Raw genomic sequence first — 22829 nt, forward strand, 5'->3', positions numbered from 1 at the left:
TATATTGGAAATTATGTGAGTCACTTTGAAGAAGAACCTAGCTAGATGATTTTTAAGTACAGGTCACTACTATTAATAGGCAGCAATAAAGTCGTAGATTTGTGTTATAATCTGAGGGTCTCGACTATGCGTAGTGCCTTGTTGTCAAAGCCCTTTATCCTTCCAGAGCTTGCTAGTGATTATAGATTCAAACCCATAGACAGACCAAGGAAGTCTGATCGATGGACACTCATGCAGCTCACTAGAGGATGGCAGGCTGTATAAATTGTTTTTCTGATTTGCCTGCAGAGACTCTCTTCTGAGATTCAGCTGTTCAAATTCTTGAATGCAAGTCATACAGTTTGTCCCTACGGATGATCTTATATTTGGCTAGTACCTCAGAAAATGCTTATAAAAATCTCCTTGTATGGGCCAGCGAGGCAGCTCAGTAGGTAAAGGTGCTTGCCACCAAGACAGACAGCTTGAGTTTAATCCCAGAGGCCCACATGGTAGAAGGAAATAACTGACTCCCACAATTTGTTTTCTAACCTCCGTATGTAGTGGGCACACTCTCATGCTTGTTCACCACCCCATCACCACACACCAACACATGTAATAAAAAATTTCTTTATAATGTAGCTAGTAGACAACTTTTGGGGTCTTGGCCAGTTGTGCAATGATATACCCCATAGGAACCCCTTCTATCAGATGTGTGTGATCCCCAAGAATCATCTTTGTACAACTTGGTTCCATCACCCAACCCTCCCCATATGACACCCTACCCTTTCTTAGGTCTAGAAAATTGAATAGAAATTATGATAGATGAAGCCAGTCTCAGGGAAGAGAGCTATAAGCATAGGAACACCCTGGGTATTTCTTTTCTTCCTTTGCTCTGTGATGGTTTTGAAACAAGAAAGGTTCTCTTACGAACAAAATATTACCAACCCAAAGCAGCAGTGGGGTATCCTGGCCCTTGGGTAATAGATGTGGGGAGCTCAGCCTCCTATCATCCACCGTGCTCCCTGGAAAAGAATAGGCTGTTCTGAGTCGGGTGCTCTTTCCTCAAGCATGGCTGACAGGCACCTTTGATTCAAACCCGTCCTAAGGAGACTGAAGGGTTCATACCAAAACCAGAGAGAAAAGATGCTGCACATTCCAAAGTACCATTCAGCACACCGGCCAGAGCAGGATGTTCTTCTGAGATGTCAATCATGTTCTTTCTTCCTAAATCAAGAAGATTTTGATGTAGGTAATTAGACATGGGTTGACTTTTCAAATAAACTTACCTACACTCTGATCAGAAGAAAAAAGGTTCACTTACAAACACAGGTGCTGCACATCTCACAGTGCCGTACACATGCGCCCTTCGCGGATGCTTCTGTTTAGATAGCTGCCATGAAGGTGTTGTGCCAAAAGGTGTGTGTGTGTATGTGTGTGTGTGCCAAAAGGTGTGTGTGTATGTGTGTGTGTGTGTGTGTGTGTGTGTAGATCTGTCTGTCTGTCTGCATGTTCAGATGTGTTCACATGCATGTGAGCATGTGTAGGACAAAGGTTGATGTTAGGTGACCTAGCAGCAGTAGAACACCTCCCTGGAGGATTGTATAGAGAGCTGTCCCAATTGTTCAGTCTTTCTAGATGCTCAGTTTGCTTAGATGAGAATGGGAGACCCAAATGGGTGCTGAGGGTCCAGGTGAGAGGGATGGTGCTGACCTTGGATGAGCTTTGCAGGATAGATAATCAAGGCCCTGCCTCAATCATGTCTTACTCAAGTGCATAGGGCTAAGCCAACATAAACTGAGCCATCTAGAACCACAAAACAGAGTAATATTCCTTAACTGTCTGGTCTTTTGTCACAGTGATGCAAAAGCCCCAATACATACCTTGCTTTTTCAAGCCGGCTCCGCCCCCCTGCCCACCCATCAGTTCTACTACCAAAAGATTGCATCAGCCTGTTTAATCCTCAGTAGTTAGAAGCATGGGAACCTCCCATCATACAACCACATTTGAGCCACGATAAAGGCGTCAGTATATAATGAAACCCAGTACCATGCTCTAGGCGCAGCATATGTGCCTTTTATTCTTCCTCCGTTTACTCTTTAAGTCAACCCCACCATAACAGGGGTGGCTGTGAATTCATTTGGTAGGGTAGCAGAGGTTGAGGTATAGTGACAGAGCCAAGATTTGAACTCAGCACGTTGGAGTAAAACACTCCACTTGAGGCCCTCAAGATTGAATACTAAGTGGCCAGCAGAAGGCAGTAGCCCAATGTCTGTCGAAGCAGCTTGTTAAGGAGGCCATTAATAGCTGGGCATGAGTGCTCTCAATCTGCAGATTCCAGATGGCAAAAGAGGGATAGTCACTGTCTGCTTTCTTAAAGGAAGTCCGACACTCAGGGAATTATAAGTGCGTTAATGTAATGTTAATACTCAGAAACATCCTGGAACAGATCATTTACAAATCAATTTTCACCCATGAAGAGAAAATGAGGTTACTGAGCAGTCACCAAACGACATTAGACCTAGGAGAGGAGCTGAACGGAGTAGGCGTATGTGTCACTTATGCACAGGCTCCGCATGCCTGAAGAGCTAGATGTTGGCTCGGCTAGTTTGGGACTAATCTTCCTATTAATTTTTATTTTCTAATCTAAGTTATATATATAAAAAAGAGCTGGCTATCATCCCAGAGCAAGAAAGGGTTGGAAAACAAGCTTGAGAGGGGAGAGTCCAAACACAAAGAGAGCTGCTTGTTGGCGCTGTGCCCACTGCTCCCGAACATCTTACTGTACATCTTATCCATTCCTATTCCGTTTCTAGAAAGATCTGAAGGACTGTCACCCCCTCCACTCTACACAAGATTTAACTGAGTTCTAAGTATGTCAACGTACCTTAAGAGGCAAGCATGATGCCTCCCTGAACATTCAACCTCCACGCTTTGGATTTTATGCCCAGATAGGCTGGGGTCTAGCATATTGAATAGCACACAGTATGAATTCCACACTCAAGGAAGCTTGGAAGGGGGGGGGGGGTCCAGCAGCTCAAGGGTTCCTCCATAGCCAGTTAGAAATATGAGAATGTCCCACTGAGTTGTCTGTTGGTCATATCTGTTAGGGCTTCTGGGTAATGGGCTTTGTAGTAGGATCATCAGGGGAGGGCTTTAGGGAGGGCCAGATGCTTCAGTCAATCAGCGATTTATGATGTCTACTGGTTCTGAGGGGGGGTGGTGAGTCAGCCTTCAAAACACATCCTTCAGAGATTTCCAGTGTTGTGGCTGCCATAAGGAAAAGGACGAAACCAGATAGCCCAATAAGAAGGGTTACAAGGAAAGTCTGTGCCTTGCAGGTGGAAGGAGCTTGTTATTACAGATACCCATTGTTGAGTTCTTGCCTGTCCTAACTCTTCTGGGTGCTGTGATAGCAGCTTGCCATGCAGGACTTTACAGTTACTCCATCTTACAGTTGAGGAGACTGAAACACACACAGGCAATGTATAAACACCCAATCATCCTGCACATGACTATCCTATTAGTCCATGTGTCTGTCTGTCTCTTCACTGTCCCGGGAGACACCTGGCCCATTGTCACTTACTGAACAGGGACTCACATGGGTTTCCAGGAACTCTCTCCCAGGCTGAGTTTTCTGAGTTGTATGTATCAGGTTCAGAGGTGAGTCAGTGTGGAGTGATGTACAGGCCTGCCTCTCTGAGAGTTTACAGGAGACCGTGTCTATGACATGCATACACAAGGAGCAACCAAAATAGTTTAAAGGCTGAATAGGATCGCCAGGGCAAACTGTGTACAGTGCATGCTTGCTGCCCACAAAGCAGGCTCCAGTTTCTGTTTTGTGACTTACCCAGCAGGAAGAAGAGACAGCCACCATCCAAAGCACCGTGGCTCAGCCTGGGCTGCTCGCTGACTCTCTTAGGAGGCCTGAAAGAATCCCAGCACTTGGGCCCTGTCCAGGAACACAATTTAATTGTGCTGAGGTTTAGCCAGTGTGGAGATGTACTGCCTTGTGACATCTTGCTAGGGGAAAGTAGGTTCTTATCACACAGAAAGAACAAAGAGGGAATCTAGGCAGGGAACAGGAAAACAAGGGTTTGCAGGCTGTCTTTTGCCAGCTGCTTGCTTGTGTAAATAAAGTTTTATTGGAATACAGTCACACCCCTTTGTTTATGCCTTGCACTTGGCTGCCTTCACTAAAATAGCCAAATTGTATGTTACAACTTAGACTGTCTGGTTTTCTAAACCTAAAATATTTACTCTCTGGATTGCCAGCCCCTAAACTGGGGAGTGGTGAGTTTCAAGGCTGTGGGTGGCAGGAAAGGGCTGGGCTATCTTTCAGGGGAGGACTGAGTTTCCTGTAAAGGAGATGCTGAACCAGAAGCTTCAGTTGGTCACAGCCTTCCCACGAGGGAGGACACACAAAGCCTTCCAATGGGCCACTAATCAGACCTTTAGCACATCCCTGTGGACTTGGACAGCACCCAATCAGAACAAAAGCACCCACTCCATGTCAGTGACAGTACAGAAGAGGACTTCTATAGGCCAATGGAATGGACAACTGGACCTTAGTTCTCGTCATCTGATGGTGAGGATACAGAGCATCAGCCTTGACTACTTCTTCAGTCACATCATCTCTATCCTCTGGTACCCACTCCAGTGTCCATAATAGTGGCAGATGCCATGAAGTGATGTGAATCTGGCCACCCTACTTCCCTGGCTCCAGTCCACCTGGATCCTTTTTGAGTAGCTTCCCTGACATCATGGGGATGCACAAAGCTGACCACAGAACAGGATCTGTGCAACACCTGAGACACCTGCTAACCAAGTAGATGGTGAAACTGTCATCTAGTCCATCAGACACCCAAGTCATCCTTGATGTCACTGTGCTTGAGCTGGGAATGATAGGGCATAATAAATGGACATAGACGTAACTTTACTAGCATGGTCCTGGTCCCATGAGGACACACACACACACACACACACACACACACACACACACACACACACACGTGTAAATAAAGTGAGCTCCATGATGCTTAAATGAATAGCAGCATGCCAGACAAATTTGGAGACTGTTTCACATGACATCCCACCCAACCAGAGCCCAGTTTAATGTGTGCATTGTTCAAAGTGAATTAAAGGATCCGAGAAACCTTGCAATGACGGCCCTAGTTAAACTCAGTGAGGGGCCAGGGAGATGGCACTTGCCACCAATGGTGATGGCCAGCCGTAGATCTCTGATACCCACCAACAGTGCTTCTCAACCTTCCTAATGCTGCGACCCTTTGATATAGCTCCTCATGTTCTGATGACTCCCAAGCATAAAAGTATTTCTGTTGCTACTTCCTAACTATAATTTTGCTGCAGCTATGACTTTGTATCCCACCTCCCTGAGGAACAGGTTAGCCTTCTCAGAATTAATACAGATGGACACATGGGCTTGGGCAGGACAAGCTGAACACGCCATTGTCCTTGAAAAATGATGACTCCCCAGTGAGCGAAGTGTGGTCACATTTTCCATCTTCACTTCCCGTTTGTATCCTGAGCTGTGAGACTTAGCCAATCACATGGCAGTTTCAAGGCTACCTTCAGGACTGTGAGCCATAGCTGTGTTGTAGTTTAGGGAGCAGGCCAGGCTTTGTTTTTGTGAATGAAATGATCAGTCCCACGGGAGCATGGAGGTGCAAGTTTGAGCCTGAGAACTTGTGGCAGTCTGAAGCGTGTGTGTCTATGGGAGATTCTTAGGAAGCAGAGTCCTCATAAGAAGCTCATGACCCTGGTGATGAAGGTATTTCTGTCTCAGGAGAAATAATGGCCACTTCTTTTTTTTTTTAATTATACCTTTTAAAAATTAATTTATTGTTACATCTCAATGGTTATCCCATCCCTTGTATCCTCCCATTCTTCCCTCCCTCCCATTTTCACCTTATTCCCCTCCCCTATGACTGTTCCTGAGGGGGATTACCTCCCCCTGTATATGCTCATAGGGTATCAAGTCTCTTCTTGGTAACCTGCTGTCCTTCCTCTGAGTGCCACCAGGTCTCCCCCTCCAGGGGACATGGTCAAATGTGAGGCACCGGAGTACATGAGAAAGTCATATCCCACCCTCCACTCAACTGTGGAGAATGTTCTGAAATGATCATAATGAGTGAGTTAACCCAGAAGCAGAAAGACTCAAATGGTATATACTCGTTTATATCTGCATACTAGCCCAAGGGGCATGTCCCACGAAAGCCTTCACTTACCAGGAAACTGGGACAGAGGGGAGGACATCCTATTGGGACTCTAGATGAGAGAAGAATGGGAGAATAGCGAAGTAGAAGGATCCAGAGGGTCCTAGAAACCTACAAGTAGAACATTATGATAGGCAGATTTGGGCCCAACTCAAACTAAGTCACCAGCCAAGGACAATACAGGCCGTAAACTTTAAACCCCTACCCAGATCTAGCCAATGGCCACTTCTATTTATGTTGCTTATCAAGTAAACTGTGCCTTAAAAAGAAACAGAGGGGTGGGGCTTATTCATTTACGTTCTGGCCCTATAAAGTTCATGAATTGGGGGACTAGAAAGATGGCCCATTGGATAAACACTAGGACCAGAGTTCAGGTCCCCTAGAATGCCCATAAAAGCCAGACAGCTGTGCTAGCTTGCCTGTAGCCCCTGCACTCCCGAAGCTGAGATGGTACAGTTGGGGGAGAGGCGGGGGTGGGGGGTGGGGGGGTGGGAGTAAGTGTCCCTGGAACAGTTCAGCTAGCTAGACTAATGAAAACCACAAGCTTTGGCTCATCAAGAGACCTTGCTTTCATAGGTAAGGTAGACAATGACCAAGGAAGGTGCTGGATATCAACCTCTGGCCTCCGCCTAAATGTGCAAACATGCACCTACACTATGTGTGTCTATACATGTGGATATGCATGCATGCCAAACACTGCACAAATATACGTGTAAAAATACATAAGAATAAAGTTCACAAAATATAATATTAAAATAATCAAAGGACTTTATGACTGTATTTTTGAGGTATTGACTCATTCCTATTTAGTGAAACATAGGTTTTGTTTTTGTTATTTTTTTTAATTCAATCCAATGAATACTGAGAAACTAATACACCTACCCACATGGCCCACACTACACAAAAGGGAAGTTTCCCAGTAATCCCTACCCTGCCTCTAATTGTACAGGAACCTTGCCCACTCTAGAACTTTCAATAAATGGAATCTCACATGTGTACCCAGAATGCACCTGAGCCTTATTCATATTTTCAGTGCATCGGTACTTTGCTTTCAAATGGTAATCCGTCACATGAGCATATCAAAGATTCATTTATTCCTTCATCTCTTGGGATATTTTGGTTATTTCTATTTTGGAGCTGTTATGAAAGGGGTTTTTGTGAATGTTCGCATAAGTATTTTCTTGTGGGCATGTGTTCTCATTTCCCTAAGGCTGGAACTGCTGGGTCGTAGGGTGGTATATGTTTTACTTTGTTAAAAAAAAAGCCACACAATATTTTTTCCAAAATATTCATGGCGTTTTATATTTTCACAAGCAATTCGATGAGATTTCTGGTTACACTGTAGCAGAGGCAACATTTAATGTCAGAGTTCTTTATTTTAGCTAGCCCTTGGGTGTGAAATGGCACATGAGTGGGATTTTATTTCTCACGTCCCTGATGCCCGGGGATGTTGAACATGTTTTGGTCTGCACACCGGCTGCTTATGGACCTTCTCTTGTAACACGTGCCCACACTGACTGGAATTTTAAGTGGGTCATATGAGTTCAGTGTGTCTTGTTGGTGCGAGTCACTGGTCGGGCTTCTGAGTGGGAACACTCTTCCTGACCAGCGACTTCCTTGCTCATTTTATAATGGTGAATTTAATTATGAGAAATCTCAACTGTTTATAAGGTTCCCCAAGTTATTTTTGATTAACACTTCTATATGCAAGAAATCAGCACCTACCTAGCAGAAAGCATAGATTTACATTTAAGTCTATTAATTTGGTATGTGTTATAGTTTGGAAGTAAAGTGCCCCCCCTCAAATGCTACAGACATTGAGAAATTATTAGATCACAATGGCCATAGACTAACCAGTATTAACTCAATGGTTAGTGCATAGCTTGATGACATTACTGGGAGAGGGGAAAATGAGAAATGGGTCTCAGTTAGAGGAAGTATGTCATCCAAGTAACTGAGGTGATGCCTTAAAAGTTGTCTCTAACCCCTAACAGACAGGACAGGAACAATTTGTTTCTACCAAGCTTTCGTCACAATGTTCTGTCTTTCTTCAGTCAGAAAACTGGGACATAGACAGAAGGTTTTGCAACCCTGAGACAAATGCCCTTAAACTGTCTTTCTTGGGGATTTGTCAGAGATGGACCAGCATGCCTAACGCATTGTGTTTTTGATGGAAGGCTTGCAGTGCTGTTTTTCCACCGTTAGTCTTTGCACTATGTTTGGGAAAAGTCCAGTTAGCAATGATCATTCTTCAGACAGACCTCACTTGCTAAAATGGTGTGCTTGTTAGCTGGGGGTTGTATGGATGTCAACAGGTTAAGTTGTTAGGTAATAGTGTTACAAGACTAACCCTGAGTATAAGTCAATTTAAGTCCTGGCACTGGGTCTCCATAATGTTCAATCCAGGGGCACAGTTTTAGAGATTTCAGAGGTGTCATTGCAAGGCCTCAATCAGAGGAGCTGAGTGCACCCAGGGATAGCACTGGGTACCTTGACCTAGTGTCCCCTGAACTCTATCTAATGTCTACTCATCCCATTAGTGATTCATTTGGTGTCTGCTGTAATAAAATTTCTCAAGAAACGGGCTTCTGCTTTTACTGATTTTTTTTCTCTATTAATTTCCAGCTTCCTCTTTCACTGATTTCTGTTCTGCCAATTAAGAGAAAGACTATCTCAGTCTCCCTTCCTTTAGATTGAATGTGCTCATCCCTTAGTTTCTTGGAATAGAGGCTTAGGTGGTTGTCTCTAGGTCCTGCTTTCTTTTTTAGTATGCATGTTCAGTGCTGTAATTCCTCCATTAACTGTTGCATGTGTTTTGACCACTTATCTATCATTTTCTTATGGTTTAAAATTTCTCCAAAGACCTTTTCTTTGGTCTATGTATCGTTTGGAAGAATATTGTTTAATCCCCAAATTTCTGGGAACCTTTTCACTGTCTGGTTATTTGTTGTTGTTGCTGTTGTTATTTTATTTTGTTTTGTTTTGTTTTGAGACATGGTTTCTCTGTGTAGCCCTGGCTGCCCAGGAAGTCACTGTGTAGACCAGACTGGCCTTGATTCACAGAGATCCCTGCCTACCTCTGCTCCCGAGTGCTGAATTAAAGGTGTGCACTGCCACCCAGCTCAGCTGTCTTGTTTTATTCTTACTTTAATCCACTGTGGACAAGGACAATTTTTTGCATGGTTAATATTCCTTTAAGCTTGGAAAGCATATGCTGTGGTCCAAAATGTACTCTACTCTGGTGAAAGTTTGGAGCAAACACCCTCACATGCGAGACAAGCAAATATATTCTGTTCTTTCTGGGTGACGTTTATTATGCAAATGTCAATTCAGGTCAATGCATACTGGTGTTCACTTCCTCTCTATTGCTCCTATGCTTTTGCCTGTGACAAAAGGTTTAGTTGTGTGTAGTGTAGTGGTGAGTTTAATCTGTTTTTCCTTACAATTCCATTGCTCTTTGCTGTGTGTGTTTAATACCCTCTTAGTTGGGTACAGTGGGCAGGGGAATGGTGCGGGGCGGGGGCGGGGGAGGGTGCGAGGTATAACATCTTCTCCTGGTGTTTCCTTCCTGGTGATAAGCTGTGTCTCTCTGGTGTCTTTTTCTCTGTTCAGTTCCCTTTCTCTCAGGTCTTCATCTACAGCTACCCCAGCTTTCTTCTCATCAGTGTTATCATGGCATATTTCTCTTTCCCACTGCTTCTAAAATACTTGTGTACATTTGAAGTAGCTTTCTGCAGGACAAAATCTAGTTGTTTCCTGCTTTAGATCCCTATGATAATCCCTTTCTTTTCTGTAGGTAGTGGCCTCTCCCATGCTTATAGCTTCGTGTGTGTGTGTGTGTGTGTGTGTGTGTGTGTGTGTGTGTGTGTGTGCACACACACACATGCATGCGTGCACTAGCAAGCCTATGTGTGTCTGTGTGCTTCATCTGATTTTTACATTTTATGGTTTTTACTTTTTCTGCCTTCTCTAGTTTTAACTGAATAGCTCATGTGACTTAGTATTCTTTCTTAGCTGATAATATATTTTATTTTTAAACCATTCTGGTAGTTTCTCTACAGCTTATAATATAATTTTTCAACTTCAATTTTAAAAAATACAACATTTTTATTCCTTGAAAATGTCATACAATGTATTTGACCATATTCACGCATAGTTCTCCCAGCTCCTCCCAGGTCTTCCCAGCACGTCTCCCCTTTCACTTTTTATTTTCTTTCTTTTCTATTTCCCAATCAGTGCTGCCTATACACCCATACATGCATGAAAATGTTCAATTTGAACTTTGAGTCCCTCTGAGTAACCTTATACTATTCTATCAGAAGGAAAATTACCATATGAATCCATATGAATGAATGTCTTGATGCATTTGCACTGTTTTAAAAGAGTATCTGTCTACTTTCTTCTTCAAAACACTGTTTTCACGCAGCAAGAGGTGGGATACCAAATGGGATGAACTCCCCTTTCGAGCCCTTCTATCTCAGTACCAAATCCCATCCATAAGAAAGGGATCCTCACAATACAGTTGTCTGTTACTGTCACCATCCTGACTATAACTGAACTTTGTAGGAAAGATCTTCAAGCTGTAGCACAGAGCATCCGCCACCTCTTCCCCCATAAGCCCCTGGTCTTGTACAGCTGAAGCAACTCCTTCCCCATAGCCTGATGCTGTCATTATTTTGAGCAGGATTTTATGTTAGATAAGTTAAGATTGATGATGATGATGATGATGATGATGATGATGATGATGATGATGATTGTTTTTTTGAGACAGGGTTTCTCTATGTAACAGTTCTAGCTGTCCTGGACTCCCTCTGTATCCCAGGCTGGCTTCGAACTCATGGAGATCTACTTGCCTCTGCCTCCCAAGTGCTGGGATTAAAGGCGTGTGCCACAATGCCCAGCTGATAAATTAAGATTTATAAAGAAACTTTGTATCTTCATTTATTCTTACCTTATGGTCTCTATGTGGACTATACTTTCTGACTTTACTTTTCCTCCTACGAAGAGTTTTGGACTTTTTGCAAAAGCAGGTTCACTAATGACAAATCTATTTCTCTTTTACTAGCTCTCCATTTTTTTTTCTCATGTATGAAGTTTGAGTACTTTTGGATATACAATTCTACTTTGGTAGTTTGATTCTTTTTTGAATACTTCAAGTAGTTTGCCCCTCTTGCTTGCGGGGTTTATGAAGACAATGTCATGTAAAATCCTGGTCCTTGTATTAGTCAGCATTGCAGTGATTCTCAGCCTTCCTAACGCTGTGACCCTTCAACTCCTCACATTGTGGTGACCCCCACCCATAAAATTATTTTCATTTCTACTTTATAACTGTAATTTTGCTGCTGTTTTGAATCATACTGTAGTTATTTTCAGAGACAGCGGTTTGCCAAAGGGGTCACAATCTACAGGTTGAGAACCCCTTGCTCTAGAGCCCTAGAGCTGCTGAGATGACTCTCTATCTTAAAGGGAATGGCTTATAGTGGCTTACAGGCTATGGCTTGACTACCTTCATGGTTGTCTCCACACGAAAAGTCCAAGAGTATAATAGTTGTTCAGGCCATACCTCTGGATGTCTCAGCTGGCCTTCAGTATCTTTTGGAATCCCAAAGAAGTAGGTTCTGATACCAGCAGATGAGCTTGCCAGAGAGAATGAGGCCAAGCAGGCAAAATGCAAAAGCTTCTCTCTTTCACATCCTTTTATGTGGGTTGTCACTAGAATGTGTGGCCCAAACTTATGGTGGGTCTTCCCACCTCAAATGATGCAACCAAGAAAAATATCTCATAGGGTTTGCTTGGGTTTGAGTTGATTCCAGACATAGTCAAGTTGACAGCCAAGGTTAGCCAAGACAGTTGCTGATAGATAAGACACCCCTGCCCTTAGCTTCTCTCAAGAATCACCCTTGATGCGGTTTGTATACAAAAAGTGCCAGTATAGACTTTGATATTTATTGTGCCTAGTGCCCTCTGAGATTCCTGGGCCTCTGGTTCAGTGTTTGTCATTAATTTTAGAAAACTCTCACCCTTTAACACTTCCAGTGTTCCCTCAGCTCTTTCTATATATTTTCTTTTCCTTCTGCCTACAGACACTCCACAGTTGTCCTATTGTTCTAGAATATTTTGGTCCAATTTTCCCCTTTGGTTTTCGGAAGAAAGACTTTGCATCGACATGCCACTGACTAATTTAGCTCATTGTCCATCAAAGGCTGTTTTGTTAACCTCTGTTTCAGTGTCTTAATTTTAGCAATTTATATTGATTCTCTCGCAGGCTAGCCACCACTCTGCTTTTGCACGCTGCCTGTGGAGAGTTTTCCATTACTGCCCTTATCATTCTAATTCCTTTTAGATCTCGATCTGTGAATTCTAACCAAACATAACCATTGGGTGTCTTGCACTATTATGTGATAGGTAACAGCACAAGCCCTGGGGATAGGTAGGTCACCAGCCCTGCTTACTAGCATTGTAGCTTTCCACTGGGTGCATGCAGTTTGTGTAGCTAGTTTCCTCATTTGAAAAGTACAGATTCTCATAAGCATTTACTTCATGAAACTTGAGAGTCAAATGACTTAACCCGTGAAAAAACTTAGAATAATTTCCATAATGAAGTCAGGATTCTTTATATGTGAGATGGTGATGGCAACACCTTTTGTGGAAAGCACCGGTACCTTTGCATCAGAGTCCTTTTCTTTTATTTTTTTTTTTAATTTAAAAAAAATTTATTTTTTTGAGACAGGGTTTCTCTGTGGAGACCAGGCTATCCTGGACTCACTTTATACACCAGGCTGGCCTTGAACTCACAGCAATTCGCCTGCCTCTGCCTCCCAAGTGCTAGGATTAAAGGTGTGCGCCACCACACCCAGCCCCAGAGTCCTTTTCTTTACTGCCGTCTCTGATGGAGACATGTCTCTCAGTTGACATTCCCCTAATACGCCCTTTTGAAAGATTGCCACTACAGTGGAGTCTTTCCTCAGCATTCTGGGAAGGTGAAACCCTCCTCTTATGCTGCTAACTTTGTACTTCCTTATTTTTTCCACAAGTGTGATGATCTCACATAGTATATACTTTCTTATTCATTGATTTTTCAGGCATATCCAACTTAAATGTGCGTGCTACTTTAGGGCATGTTCTATCTTCAACTTATAAAGAATAAGATGTTGTATAGCAAGTTTCTGTTGAGGCAGATGAAGGTTTCTTTATGAATACTGAATGGCACTGGCAAACATTCCTATAATGCTAAGGCACCCATGCTAATGCTGCAAAGACATTAGAGACCGGTTCCATGAGCAGACGGGCACCACAGGAGTAGGAGGCAGCACTCTGCCTGAGCCCAGGTCTGCCTTGGAGCCTCAGCCCTTCTCCCTAAGCTCCTAGCCTCTAATACTCTCTGGCTTTGTCTTTCAGTATGAATACTTCAATGCTGTGCTGATCAACGAACGGGACAAAGACGGGAACTTTTTGGAGCTGGGAAAAGAATTCATCCTAGCCCCCAATGACCACTTTAATAATTTGCCTGTGAACATCAGCCTGAGTGATGTCCAAGTACCAACGAACATGTACAACAAAGGTAAGGCTTCCCTGCTACTGCTCCCAGCAGGGAGTGAAGAGGTGGCAGGGACTGAGGAGTGTATGCTGAGCATATGAATACATCATGTATTCCAAGAATCCTCCTGGCGGGCTAATCATATGCCTCTTCTGCCTGGAGACTCTCGGCTGCTGTCTCCCTCCTTCAGTGTTAATGTGTAGTGCAGAAGTCAGCAGGCTTTTTCTATAAGTATCCGTTGCTCTGCCTGCCTTGCAGTCCCTGTTGCAACTGCTTAGCTATGTGTGTAAGTCGGGAGCGTGGCTGGGTCTCTTTAGCACATCGATCTGCAGCATCACCTCACCAGATTAAACATGCTTCCTAACCCAGGTTGTCCCTTCCTTGTCCTGCTTTCCTTCCTTGGCGGTATTAAGGGTTGGGAGCTTCTGGGGTTGTTGTGGGGCCAGCCGAGGGCCATTCTATTTTCTTCCAGCATAGAGAAGTGTGGGTATGACAATTTTCTGTGTGTCCTGGCTTGACTCCCTCAAACCCATTCTTCACGTGGACACTGAAGCTATCTGCCCAGCATCCCCATCGACCCATCTGAATTGGAAATGCATTGGCCAAGGACTGGGTTACGGGACCCAATGGTGCTGGCTAATCTCCCTGTTCCACCTGCTCCTGCTGGTGACCCCAGATGCACCACCCTTCTCTTGAGAGGACAGTTCCTCCCCTCTGTGTTGGGAGTCATAATCGTGTCCACGCTGGCCGTGGTGGCACACACTTGTAATCTCAGCATTTCGGAGAGAGAAGAAGCAGGAATAGTTGCTTCAATTTAAGGCCATCTTAGGCTATGCCGTCAAGGGGATAAAATGATGTGGATGTAGCTCTGTGCATTGAGCTGTCAATTTGGGAAATCACATGCATATTAACTGAGTTGCGGGGTTGCTCTGAATCACTAGTGAAGGTGCTTGGCCAACCATAATCGTCCATCTCTGTATCTCTAGGACATCCTCCTTGTGTCTGTGTCTTGTGGCTGGACACTCAATGGCGCCCTTTCCTCGTTTGCCTGTCACTCAACCCTTCATAGTCAGGGGAGGCAGCCCTCATCTCATTCACTATTTTGTCACGGTTGTTAGAGATCACATAGTGAACCAAATATAGCCCCCCCTTTCAAAGAATGTGCAGCCTTGCGTGGAACAGACAGGCAATGAGATAACAGGAGGACTGGGCATCAACATGAGAGCAGCATCTCTGTAAAGCCAGAGGGACACACCTTTCCTTGCTCAAATAGCTGGGGCATTGAATAGGTACTCTTTCTCAATCCCCTTTAAGAAAGCGATAGCAATATAAACTGCCTTCCAAGGACTCCGGGCTGGGCTGTATCTGGCCTCTTTAGGGCACAAATGGAGCCTCACCTTGGCATTCAGCATTGGCCAGTAGAGGTTAGTCCTCCAGGACGGTGGTAACAGCTGATGGAGACTTAAATGACACTGCCTTTTGTGCAACGTAGCAGGCAGGGGAAAAAAAAGCCATTTCTAGCATTAAATGTGTTCTGAACAGAAGATGAAAAATGAACAGGATTTTATAGAGTAATTTCAGACATGAAACAATCCAGAATGATCTTTTAAAACATGACAGTGACTTCAAGGTTGCTTGAACCGTTAGCACCGTGATAGAGATTTAATTGCATCTTGGGATTTAAAGGCATAATTGTACCTTTCAATGGTAGTGACGCGTAAGGGACTCACATTGTCATTGGTCACACAGGCTTTAAAATTGCATCGTGAAGATTGCTAGGCAGAATCTGAGCAGTCTGAGAGTTTGAGCTATAGGAGTTAAATAATTAGATTTAAGTCATCCTTGGCAGTCCTCATGGGGTCTGCCTGTCATCTCCTACCCAGGTTCAGCTGTCACCTTGCCAGGCTGTGGGAAGTGAACCAGGGTCAGCCAGGGGCTATTTCTTGTGTCAGCCAGGCAGGGAGTAACTGTCCATAGGAGAGAGAGAGGGACTTGAAGAAAATTGTTTGACTCTGCTCTAATTCAAACCAGCCTCCCAAAGCCTCTTTTCAAGCTGCAGAAATATATTTCATGTTTAGAAGGCCTCCAGCGTAGATTTAGTCACTGATGACATGTACACAAAACACATGCACTAGGTTTGGTCACTGGCTCTCTTATCCCTGGGGTGGAAATCTTGCTTTCAGCAAAGGAAACCAGCATAGAGTTCTTCTCCCCTGCCAGTTTGGACCCTGTGAGCACACAGCAGTGTGTGATCCTTCTTGGTTGCTGCTGTATGCTCGGCTGTTGGGTGGGATTTCCGGCTATAGAGAATGGCAAATCTTCTCCCCTGTGCTTTCTGCCTCCTAGGCAACCAGGTTAACACCCCCAAGCGCCCCCCTTCCCGTGTTGTCACTCCATGTTATCATTGTCTTGGTACAGAAGATACTGGGGCTTTGAAAGTGGTGACAGTAGTGCAAATCCCATGGGGCTTAAAAGAGCTGGTTTTTCTTGGCTGTTTAGACAAGCCTTTGGGGACCCTCAGGCTCCTGATATAGCAGAGTCTTTATAAAATAGCCTCAGCAGATCGATAGGGGCTATGTGTCTGCCTCTTTGCGACAAGAAAGACTAGGCTGAGGCCTTTTGAGCTCTCAGTGACACTGGGTCTTCCAGAAGGGAAGCACAGGTCAGTTTTGTGAGACTGCCAGCTATCTGGCAGAGGACTGGAAAAACCTACGCTCTTTGCTGAATACCTTTTAGGCACATCCAGCCTTTGATATTGTGACACAATGTACTTAAAAAAAAAAACCTCACACCTAAGAAATCTACAACTGAGTTATAAAGGAAATCACAAATTAATTTCATAATGTTTCAATAAGTTTCTGGTTTTGTATAGGGCTATATTCATAGGTATCTTGGGTGCATGAGGCCTGGAGGGTCACTAGAAGGGCACACTTCTAAGAAGCTGAACACATGTAATATTTATATGTATATATCACATATAGACATATACATACCTATACACATTAGGCATTATATGGGGGTGGTATATACACATGTGTGTGGTCCATGTATATGTGTATGTATGTGAAAGAAAATGCCCTGTTCTCTAAATCAACTCCACTGTTTCCATTTCTCTCCTCTGTCCACCCAGGTGACAGGGAACATTTTTTGCATATACCTTTCTCTTCTTGTCCTCACTTATCATTAATCCCCATTACCCTCGCCTTCCCAATCTCAGCTTCTTCAAATGCCCACCCTTCAAAAGCAGCTCAAATGCAGCCTCCATCACTTCTAAAGAACTTGGTAGATATGTGCTTTGCTCTCAGTAGTGTGTGTGTGCCTTGTGCTGCTTGGCTTCATCCTAGGTGGATGTGGCTTCTGGGCCTTCATTCTGATCTTGGACCTATCTGAGGATGGGAAGCCTACAGAGCCAGCCTGGTACCCATTTTGGCTTGAGCATCTGCCCAGGTTATTTGCTGATGTCTACTCTCCTCCTCAGCCAGCACTATGATGTTCCATGGGTTTTGCCAAGCAGTAGAGACATAGTCCAGCTGATACAAATGGAAAAGAAACTGAAAAGGCATTGTGTGGCTCACAGACTTTCTACTAAAGAAAGAAGGTGGTTTATAATAAGCCTGCTTAAAGTGAGAGCTGCTGGGGACCAGAGCCAACCTCAGAATCTGCCTGCTGAAAATCTCATGGTACTATTGCTTACCCCACCAGCACACCTGTGACTACATATAAGCAGGCACCTAGTTTTCTTCAAGCATGAGTTGGAGTGGATAATGAATGACATGCCTGAAGAGGCCTTGTTAAAAATTAACCTTAGGCTGCCACACCTGTAATCCCAGCACTAGGGGAGGCAGAGGCAGGCAGATCTCTGTGAGTTCAAGGCCAGCCTGGTCTACAAAGTGAGTCCAAGACAGCCAGTGTTACACAGAGAAACCCTGTCTTGAAAAACCAAAAATAAAATAATAATAATAATAACAATAACAACAACAACAACAACAATAATAAGCTTAGATAAGAATACCTGATACATGGTGGCCATATAATATGAATATATGAATACAGTGGCTTTAATGTTTCTATATCTCAAAGTGCATAGTTAATAATTCATCTTGAAGGTGAATGGCATTAGAAAGTAGATCTTTTCAGGGTACAGAGGTACAAAGCTCTAAAATCAAGGGAGTTTCCGGTCAAGAGGGCTGAAGAGCTGAGCAAGGGAGGTTAGGCTTCAGTAATTTCTGGTATAGCCCAAGAAATGGATCCATGGAGTCTCAGAAGCCTAGTCAGGCCAAGGGGGTGGGGGTGGAACACACTACCCCAGCAGAGGTGACAGGAAGGTATGAAATACAAGCTGTAGCTTAGCATGTGCATCTACTTGACTTCCCAAAGGAGGACCAGTCAGACCAAGAATAGACGGTCAGGCTGTGCTGCACTTATGGGCCCTGCAAAATGAATGTAGCTTCCGGAAGACCCATCACCAATGTGGAGTCGGAGGAACTGTTTTTTTTTGCTACAATACAGCAGGTTCTTTGAGACAGGCCAGAGACAGAGCCAAAGTCTAATGGGGCAGCCTTTGGCCTCCTGCGAAGAAGATGCGTATGTGTTAGGGGGCAGGCAGGCTCTCTAGTTTTGCATCTGTCAGATGTCTCAACCTATTTTTCAAATATTGAGTTTGATAAAATGCAAAATGCGTTTTGCCAAGCACTTTCCCCCTTAATTACATGTGTATATTTTGAAGAAAATTTAATCCATATGTTTCTGATTTGTTTACACAGAAATCATTAAAATGTTGTTTACGAAGAGCCATTTGATGTGCAAGAAGCCTTCACAAACCCTTTAAAAGGCTGTTTAAAGTTCCTTTCTTTCTTTCTTTCTTTTTTTTTCCTTTGATATGTGGGTGGGGGCAACACAGGGGAGGGGGGGGTGGTGCCGAGCACCAGGGACCGACCTGGTAATGTTAGAAATGAATACTAACACTAATGGTTTGTTTTCTCCTTGGGATTCTGAACTGGAGCCCCTGGAGGCTTGGCTCCTGCCTTCCTGCCTGTCTACTGGCTCCTCTAGAGTATGTTGGTGAGGGCTATAGAATTGAAGTCAGGGTCGAGATCAGGGAATTCAGACCAAAGCAAAGCTTTGATCCAGAGAAAAGGAATCAAGATGTCCCTCCTCTCTCCAGTGCTGTAGTTGCTCGATTACTATGGTCCTTACCAAGGCCCCAGGAACTGCCTCTGACAAAACTTACGGTGTGAGTGGAGGGGTTCAAGTTCGATGAATAACTCCTTCGCACCTCTGAATGTATGCGCATGCACACGGACATAGGCTAGCACGTGTGTACGTACATCCACATCCACACTAGTATTTTCTTAGAAGTGGTATTAATGTAAGAAAGGTATCACAGAGTTCTTTGTGTCTCTCAACAACACAGGCTTAGAGGTTGTACTTGAGTGGATAGGAGGATGGATGGATACTTGCACATCATGTAACTTCCCTTGGAGGTACATGGTCCCTACTGCTTCTTGCTGTCCACACAGTGTGGTCAGTACTTAAGCATGACTCCTCCTAGTGTCTCAGTGACAGCAAGTCCTTAGGTTATAGGCTGTAATGGGGACAACCCTCCTCCCGGGAAATCTTTCCATCTCCTCTGTTTTGCCTTGGGTTCAAGAACACTCCGTGAGGCCAAACTTGGTTGGATCACTCTAGCTACCAGTTGCTACAGGTGGTGAATGAGTTTACATCCTCACCCAAGCCATCTGTCACCCTTTTCCTATATCCCTGGGTCACTTCTACTCCAGCCACTGCTCTGTGCTACCAAAAGAATGTTTCCAAAGCCACCAGGGATGCTTGGATAATGGTGGGACTTGACTGGCTATACTGTTCATGAGCAGTGGGACTTGTGGGACTAGGGAAAGCCTTTCACTCTCGAAGCAAGTTTCCTGGCCTACAAGGCTGACAGCCATCTGTAGCATTGAAGTAGGCAGAATTCTAGCATCCACTATGGTGCCCAGCACAGGGACACCCGATGCTTTTGTTTGCTTGTTTTAGATTTATTCCTTTTACCCTTGCCCAATAGTAATTGTATTTTAATTTTTGACTAACTCTTTTATACAATATATTTTGAACATGTGTTTTCCTCCACCAGGCCCTCCCTACCTTTATACTGCATCATGTTTGTAGTCTCTCTCTCTCTCTCTCTCTCTCTCTCTCTCTCTCTCTCTCTCTCTCTCTCTCTCTCCCTCTCCTCTTTAAAAATGGAATGAAAAACAAGAAAAAAAAAAGAAACAGAAAGAAAACCCCACAAAAATAAAAACCAATACACAGGTTTATAAAAATACTGTTAAGTACCTTTTGTGTTGGCCACATACTCCTGGGCATGGGACCTGCCCCAGAGTGTTTACATAACCAGTAGCACTGCATTGGAGAAAGCTGATTTTTTTCTCTGCCAGTAGGAATCAACTACAGGTAACTTCATGGTTTACAGGTGGGTCCAGGTATCCATTTCCTCTTCTGAGTGCTGAAACCCTACATCATTTGGACCTGTGTAGGTCTTGTGTGTGCTTCCATTGTCTCTGTGAGTTCATATGTGTGCTAGTCCTATTGTATGTAGAAGACACTGTTTCCTGGTATCAACCATCACCTCTGGCTCCTACAGTCTCCCCTTTCCCTGTAGACTCCTGAGCCTCGGGGTAGGGTGGGGGGAGGGAACAGAGTGATGAAGACATCCTGTTTAGGAATGTTGCTCCAGAGTCTCTCAATCTCTGTACATTGTCCAGGAGTGGGTCTCTGGGTTAATTCCTGTCTCCTGCAAGAAGAAGCTTCTCTGATGTGAGTCGAATGAGGCACTGGTCTATGGGTGTAACATGCCATTAAGGAGTCAATTTATTGCTATGGTTTTTAGCAATATAATAGTATTAGTTTTTTCCCTAGGCCCATGGCCTACCCAGTCCAACGTTCTTGGCCAATTAGCAGTGATAGGTATTGGTTCCATGTCATGGAGTTGTCCTTAAATCCAGTCTCTGCTGCTTTGACTCTGTATTCCCATCTAGACTACAGGTACCTGAAGATGGCACCTGTCCAAACCTGAAGAGGATGCTCACTCCTTCCTACTGTCACTGTTGGAAGGCTAAAACACAGACACTTATAAACGTGAGCCAAGATCACTGCCCTTTTTAGCAGGATACGTTTTCCATCTTCGCCCTGGTCCTGCTAGATCTCAGGACTCCAGTCATCCTAAACAGCCTTTACTTCAGGTTTACACCTATCTGGGTTGCTTTCTCCCCTTCCTATCTCTCTGTACAGAACTATCCTTTCCAAATAACTCAGCTTCAGAATTAACTTCTTCACCTATGGCCATAGCCTTTTCCCCAGATCCCTCCTCTGGGCCATCATTTAAGTACCCCAAGAGTTCTGAGCCCTTCTCTCTCCTTGTCTGTTCATCATATTATATTCAACTCTTTTTTAAAATACAAGTATTGTTCCTTGAACTTGGGGCACAGAGCTGTCCCTTCATCACTTTGGGGATGCACCCGAGGACCAAGAATGACCTGTGATTTCCATATACATCACTGGATTATACCAAATCCTCCTGGGTGCAGTCTTCTGATGCTTTGCCTGTTCCTTAGTCTTTTGTGCCATCTGCATGCGAGGTTTGGTTTTCTTTGTCTGTTTAGGAAGCTAGCAGTTAGTAAGTGTATGCCTGGCCTGCTGGTACATCTCTCTGGATCATTTGATTTATCTTAATCTCCCTCTGTTAGAGATATGGAAATCCATGTAGTTTTGCTACAATTTGGAAGCCCAGGCCTATGCTAGTAAAACTCTAAGAGGAAGGGTTGGGCAGGAAAGATCACAGCTATACCAGAACAATGATTGACAGTGTTTTCTCCCATTCTCCTGTCCTGACCCTGACATTCATGAAACATGACAGTAACTGTATAGAGTAATTGATTTATTTTACTTCTTAAAAAAATGACTTGAAATTCCAAGAGCTCCTAGATGACGTCACTCCTGGGCACTTACCTTCTGGACTGTTTTGAATGGTAGGAGAGGTGTGGAGATGCCATTAACATCCTAGAAATAGCAGCAGTGGATGATGGAGCTGGGGTGACAGGTAGGAAAGGAGATTAATGTTCTCCTTAGTCCAATTCAAACTGCTACCCATGTTAGTCTTTGTGCCTGTGAAAGAGAGGGACCACTTCGCTAAGGAAATGCAGGTTGGCCTCTGAGACTTAAGAAGCAAGGTGGAGACAGGCAGGAAATCTTGTGGATGTGCCCCAGGCTTTCTGGGTACAGTATTCAGAGTGCTTAGCCCTGGGACTTGCTTGTGGCCTGTGGACCGTATGTGATATTTCTTCCTTGTGACCCAGGGAACCATTCTCACAGAAGGCTCAGAGACAACTCTTGCTTGTATGTGTGCAATAGGTATTATAGCAGCACCTGGATCTGAGAATGGCTGTGAGCATACAGTGGAGCAGTGTACGTTAAGCACTAGACCCCATGGTACTACATGGTGAAAGCTTTGTGACAGTCATAAGAGTTAGTGCTATTGTAATAGTTTGAGCAGAACCCCCTGGGCCCTTGGTGGGGAGGCCTGGTGGCACTCAAAGAAAGAATAAGCAGGCTACCAAGATGAGACTTGATAGCCTATGACCATATATCGTGGGGGAGAAGGTCCCTCTCGTTCATAGACCTAGGGGAGGGGAATAGGGTGAAAGAGGGAGAGAGGGAGTAATGGGAGGATACAAGTGATGGATAACAATTGAGTTGTAATCTTAATAAATTAAATTAAAAAAAAAAGAGTTAGTGTCATTGTGAGGAGGGTGACAGTGAAGTTCTTGCCTGGGGATGTCTACGAATGAGTCAAGTGGCATTCTTTTTTTTTTTTCCCCTATATCTCAGAAGCAGATCACTTCAGCTGTATGTCACAAAACTCAGTGACTAGAAAGTAGCAGGAAGCCAGCAAGGCTAGCGCTTCAGGTGATAGAGGCTGAGTTGCCCCTCCTCTGGTAGCCTTGTTCCCATCTGCACATGCACCATGCACTCCTCTTCCTTAGACTTTGAGAAGCTCTTTGTGTGGAAGTCGACCTGGCTCTCACTAC

The 22829-nt window shown here is 44.2% G+C and overlaps 1 protein-coding gene across 1 annotated transcript in view; it reads left to right on the top strand.

Moving 5' to 3' along the window:
- CACNA2D3 (calcium voltage-gated channel auxiliary subunit alpha2delta 3) overlaps positions 1–22829 on the top strand; it is a 798196-nt gene that overhangs the window by 311449 nt on the left and 463918 nt on the right. Inside the window, exon 5 of the mRNA XM_084794478.1 lies at positions 13611–13773. Coding sequence (XP_084650604.1) covers positions 13611–13773 — 163 coding nt within the window. The remainder of the gene's footprint in view (positions 1–13610; positions 13774–22829) is intronic.

Source organism: Acomys minous (genome assembly GCF_964271855.1).
Source record: "Acomys minous genome assembly, chromosome: 9".
NCBI lineage: Eukaryota > Metazoa > Chordata > Mammalia > Rodentia > Muridae > Acomys > Acomys minous.